Genomic DNA, 6000 nt, shown 5'->3' on the forward strand with positions numbered 1-6000 from the left:
GCCGGACTTATCAGGAATCTAAAAGTAGTAGCAACCACCACAGGGGAGTATGTCTCCTCATAATCTATTCCTGGTCTCTGTGAAAATCCTTGTGCAACAAGGCATGCTTTGTATCTAACGACCTCACCGTGTTCGTTTCTCTTTCTCACAAAAACCCACTTATAGCCGACTAGTTTAACATCATATGGTGTCTGGACTGTTGGTCCAAAGACATCTCTCTTCTTTAAAGAGTTTAACTCCACGTTTTAAACCTTATTTCCATTTGATCCAATCTGATCGTTGAGTGCACTCATAAATAGATGTGGGTTCATGATCCTCATTCAAATCCATAAGTTCAAGTGCTACCTTGTATGAAAATATATCATCAATGTCGACATTCTTTCTGTTCTTTGTATCCCAGACAAGACATAGTTTATTGAGATCTCATTATTATCAGGACCATCAGTACCTTGATTCTTGGCGTCCCAAGAATCATTATTAGATACATCAGGGCCGGCCGCATCTAAAATCTTATGATCGACCGCGATCGCTATTAGGGTTTTGGAATCGGCTGCGGCTAAGTCTCGAGATTTAGAGACGGCTGCGGTCGTGTCTAGTGTTTCAACAACCTTGGTTTCATTATCTGCACCTTTCTTAGTTTTCTGAGGGTTCTTAGCTTTGGAAGCTATTGGTCTACCACATTTCAAACGTTGTCTAGACTCTGTAGCAAATAGATTGTGTCCCTCTTGAACATCAATTCTTATTGGTTCATTTCTTCGATCTTGCTTTCCTGAGTCTGGGGTGGTGGATTCTGGTAGTAAGAGTTCGAGTAACTTTTGCTGTTGTTGAAGGGTTTTTGAAATTGTGAACTCTGGTTACTTCTTTGACCATTTCCAAAGAAGTTTCTGTTTCCGCCCTAGTTTCCAAATTTCTGGAATCCGGTACCTCCGATGTAGTTCTCATTTTCTTCTCCTTCCGTATATGCTACTTCTCCTTCAGCTGAACAGACTTGCTTCCTAAGAAGCTCGTGCACCACATCTAACTTAGCTCTTACTTCGTCCATCTGTTCCTTCCAGATAGAGGCTACAGACTTCTTCCGTTCAGAGTCAGTGCTTTTGGTGCTGCTGCTGTTAGCGAGGTTTCCGATAAGTCTCACAGCTTCCAACGGATTCTGAGTAGTGAAGTTTTCTTCACTCGCCGTATCAAGAGCCATTTGATACTGTAAGGCGAGACCTCGGAAGAAAGTGCTTAGCAGCTGCACTTCGTTAAATTCGTGGTGTGGACAGTCTCGCTGGAAGAACCTAAATCTAATCCTCGCATCTTTGAAGGACTCTCCAGCCTCCTGCGAGAATGTGGAAATTTTGTTCCGAAGTTCTTCAGCGCGCCTCATCGAAGAAGTTTCGTAAGAAAGCATTCTTGATGTCGGCCCCGGATGTTAAGGATCCTGTGGGTTTCTGCCTAAGGTAGTGCATCGCTTCTCCATTTAGCGTGTATCTGAAGAGCTTGCACAGCAGGTAATCTTCGAGGACTCCTTCCATCCGAATAGCAGCGATAAGATCCTCGAACCGTTCCAGATGGTCCATAGGATGCTCGTGCAGTAAACCAGAGTAGGGTATCTGCGACACGAGAGTGTAGTATTGAGGCTTCAGCTCGAAATTTTGCTTCTGGATCTCCGGAAGTCGAATAGCTGATCTGTTGGAATAGTACTCATCTGGGCGATTGTAGTCGGCCAGTGGTTTCGATCGAGCGTCCTCGTCTACAGGTTGAGCAGCTCCTGTAGCATCAGCATCAGGGATTACAGTCCCCTGAGCGTCTATTTTCTGACCTGTTGCATTATGCAGATGACCGTTCTGGTCATACAGGTTTCCGTTCTCGTCCTGTGTTAGAATAATAATGTTTACCATTTTTGACGACATGGTATCGATCGACGTATGCGGTGTAGTATCGATCGTTGTCGAACGATTGGGATCGATCGACGATGAAGGTCTGGTGTCGGTCGACGGTTGGTTGTGCATATCGATCGACGACGAAGTTGTTGTGTCGAGCGATGTGGAACGTTGACCTCTACGGATGGTGCGTTCCAAGTGAGCAGGATCGTCTGAGAACAGAAAGTCTTTCTCCTTGTTGCTTCTGGTACCGCTGGGCATGCACCTGAAAAGACAAGAAAAAAAATTATGTTAGAAAGGGGGTAGAGAAAATAATAAGAATCAATAAAGCTAAATCTAATGGCGATCAAAGCTCCCCGGCAACGGCGTCAAATTTGATACCACTCAAATTACCCTAAGGAGTGTTACTCTCATCAAAAGAGGTTCAGATGTAGTACTTAGGGATCGAATCCACAAGGAGCTAGGGAACAATTAAATCTAGTGTTTATTAATTCTAAGAGTTGTAAATGTTTAAATGAAATAGCAATAGTAACAAGCGAAGTAAATAGTAAATGTAACTTGGTTGGAAATGATATTAGATGCAGGGCCACTATTCAGGTATTGGAGATTATAATATCTATAGATGCCTATTTGTTGCATGCATGATATGTTAGAGCTCAATCGCTTAACTCAGTGATCAGCTGTCGCATGTTTCACTGGTTAACAGGCTAGATCTCGTGTCTTAACGGTTAGTATGTTGATAACGAGAGAGTGTCGATCGATGGTCCTATTGGGACATCGACCGATACACCTTTGCCTACGTCGACCGATAGTGAGTTGAGGACATCGATCGACGGGTTCTAGCCAGGCCTATGCGCGAATATGATATGCCCTGTTAACATACTAAATTGGCGGTTAGCCCTCTCTAGCAGTCCTAATATGATAGATAGATGTCAGGATGGGATAACAAGGATGCTTGAGTATGCAATCCTATGATCAAGTTCTAGTTAGCTAGGCTAAAACAAGCAATGAATACAAATCTATCATGAATATCACAACAAGGCAGATCTATAGTTTGGGGCTAATCCCACAAACCTATCTGAACCCTGGATCTAATAATTGAACTACTCAGATATAGCAAAGCAATTCATAACAATGAAGAAATGGGAATTCATAGAATAGATGAAAAGAAATGGAACCAAGGAGTTCCAATCACAAGTGATCTTCTCTCCAAAACTCTCTTCTCTCTCAAAGTAAAACTATAACTCCAAAGGCTCTCCTGCCGTCAAAACACTTAGGTAGTATATAATCTACTAGGTTAAAAACTCGTCAGGGCATTTTTGTAATTTGGCTTGCCCTTGGGTTTTAAGTCCGCTGGATCCAAAATGTCGAGTGTCTGATGTCTCGACATCGATCGATGGTACTTGTGTACATCGATCGATATTAATCTTCATCTGTCGAGGCATCTCTTGGTATCGATCGTCAGCACTAGATGCGCATCGATCGATTGTTCTTCCTCTCGTCGACCTCTACATGGTCAGCTCGGGTGAAACGTCCTTTAAGCTCCAAAATGCTCCAAAGTCATAGCTTTACTCCAAAATGCACCTGAACCTGAAAACCTACCTAGAAGAGTAGAGAACATAGATATATATATAGTAAAACACTTATATACAATGGATGAAAACGGGTCAAATCCAAGGTATATCACCATCCTTAAGCTGAGCAATGCAAGCTGCATTGTCCTCATACATCACGGTTGGTGCGTCCTTGCCTTCGGTCATCCCATAATCGACTCGTATATGGTTAGTCATGGACCATAACCACACAGACTCGCGGCTGGCCTCGTGAATAGCCAAGATCTCCGAATTGTTTGTGTAAGTGGCCGTGATCGTCTGCTTCATGGAACGCCATGATATGACCGTACCACCATGAGTAAAGACGTAGCCGGTCTGTGATCGAGCATTGTGAGGATCCGAGAGATAACATACATCAGCAAAGCCAACTAACCCTTCTTTGTTTTGGTTAGTATAAAATAAACCCAAGTCTTTTGTTCCTTGCAGGTAATGAAGAACATGTTTAATCCAGTTCCAGTGCCTTTGGGTCAGACAAGAGCTAAATCTAGATAATAGATTCACGGAAAAACATATATCAGGCCGTGTGTGACTTGCCAAATACATTAAAGCTCCTATGGCACTGAGATATGGCACTTCGGGACCAAGGACATCTTCATCGTCCATCTTAGGACGGAACATATCAGTGTCCAGGCCGAGAGACCTCACGACCATGGGGCTAGACAATGGGTGAGACTCGTCCATATTGAATCTCTTGAGTATTTCTCTGTATATGCCATTGATGCACAAGGATTCCATCTTTAATGTACTCAAGCTGTAATCCCAAATAAAACTTTGTTTTTCCAAGATCTTTCATCTCGAATTCTTTCTTAAGATATTCAACTGCTTGGGAGATTTCTCCAGAGGTTCCTAGGATATTCAAATCATCAACATACACTGTTATAATCACAAAGCCCTGGCCAAATTTCTTTATAAAGATACAAGGGCTGATCGGATCATTCTTGTATCCTTCTCTCTCTAGGTACTCACTTAGCCTATTGTACCACATTCGACCTGATTGATTCAATCCATAAAGTGACTTATTCAACTTTATACAGTGTTGTTCTCTAGTACTCGATTTGTTTTTCAACTCTATACCCTCTGGTACTTTCATATAAATCTCATTATCCAATGGCCCATATAAGTATGCAGTTACAACATCCATTAACCGCAAGTCTAATTTCTCTCTTATAGCCGGACTTATCAGGAATCTAAAAGTAGTAGCAACCACCACAGGGGAGTATGTCTCCTCATAATCTATTCCTGGTCTCTGTGAAAATCCTTGTGCAACAAGGCATGCTTTGTATCTAACGACCTCACCGTGTTCGTTTCTCTTTCTCACAAAAACCCACTTATAGCCGACTAGTTTAACATCATATGGTGTCTGGACTGTTGGTCCAAAGACATCTCTCTTCTTTAAAGAGTTTAACTCCACGTTTTAAACCTTATTTCCATTTGATCCAATCTGATCGTTGAGTGCACTCATAAATAGATGTGGGTTCATGATCCTCATTCAAATCCATAAGTTCAAGTGCTACCTTGTATGAAAATATATCATCAATGTCGACATTCTTTCTGTTCTTTGTATCCCAGACAAGACATAGTTTATTGAGATCTCATTATTATCAGGACCATCAGTACCTTGATTCTTGGCGTCCCAAGAATCATTATTAGATACATCAGGGCCGGCCGCATCTAAAATCTTATGATCGACCGCGATCGCTATTAGGGTTTTGGAATCGGCTGCGGCTAAGTCTCGAGATTTAGAGACGGCTGCGGTCGTGTCTAGTGTTTCAACAACCTTGGTTTCATTATCTGCACCTTTCTTAGTTTTCTGAGGGTTCTTAGCTTTGGAAGCTATTGGTCTACCACATTTCAAACGTTGTCTAGACTCTGTAGCAAATAGATTGTGTCCCTCTTGAACATCAATTCTTATTGGTTCATTTCTTCGATCTTGCTTTCCTGAGTCTGGGGTGGTGGATTCTGGTAGTAAGAGTTCGAGTAACTTTTGCTGTTGTTGAAGGGTTTTTGAAATTGTGAACTCTGGTTACTTCTTTGACCATTTCCAAAGAAGTTTCTGTTTCCGCCCTAGTTTCCAAATTTCTGGAATCCGGTACCTCCGATGTAGTTCTCATTTTCTTCTCCTTCCGTATATGCTACTTCTCCTTCAGCTGAACAGACTTGCTTCCTAAGAAGCTCGTGCACCACATCTAACTTAGCTCTTACTTCGTCCATCTGTTCCTTCCAGATAGAGGCTACAGACTTCTTCCGTTCAGAGTCAGTGCTTTTGGTGCTGCTGCTGTTAGCGAGGTTTCCGATAAGTCTCACAGCTTCCAACGGATTCTGAGTAGTGAAGTTTTCTTCACTCGCCGTATCAAGAGCCATTTGATACTGTAAGGCGAGACCTCGGAAGAAAGTGCTTAGCAGCTGCACTTCGTTAAATTCGTGGTGTGGACAGTCTCGCTGGAAGAACCTAAATCTAATCCTCGCATCTTTGAAGGACTCTCCAGCCTCCTGCGAGAATGTGGAAATTTTGTTCCGAAGTT

At 42.5% G+C, this 6000-nt stretch overlaps 1 protein-coding gene and 2 non-coding genes across 3 annotated transcripts; 2 read left to right on the top strand and 1 right to left on the bottom strand.

Moving 5' to 3' along the window:
* The first annotated feature begins 1247 nt into the window (after positions 1-1247).
* On the top strand, positions 1248-1353 carry LOC117128698. Its single transcript, XR_004452092.1, has one exon. It is a non-coding gene; the product is annotated as a small nucleolar RNA R71 (small nucleolar RNA).
* Positions 1354-3532: 2179 nt separating this feature from the next.
* On the bottom strand, positions 3533-4213 carry LOC117127758 (secreted RxLR effector protein 161-like). Its single transcript, XM_033278410.1, has one exon. It carries the CDS (start codon positions 4211-4213, stop codon positions 3533-3535), a length of 681 nt encoding a protein of 226 aa, XP_033134301.1.
* Positions 4214-5894: 1681 nt separating this feature from the next.
* On the top strand, positions 5895-6000 carry LOC117128699. Its single transcript, XR_004452093.1, has one exon. It is a non-coding gene; the product is annotated as a small nucleolar RNA R71 (small nucleolar RNA).

This window comes from Brassica rapa, chromosome A09 (assembly GCF_000309985.2).
Source record: "Brassica rapa cultivar Chiifu-401-42 chromosome A09, CAAS_Brap_v3.01, whole genome shotgun sequence".
In the NCBI taxonomy this organism is placed as follows: domain Eukaryota; kingdom Viridiplantae; phylum Streptophyta; class Magnoliopsida; order Brassicales; family Brassicaceae; genus Brassica; species Brassica rapa.

Coding starts and splice junctions, on each gene's coding strand:
- LOC117127758 (XM_033278410.1), bottom strand. CDS start 4,213: ATGGAATCCTTGTGCATCAATGGCATATACAGAGAAATACTCAAGAGA.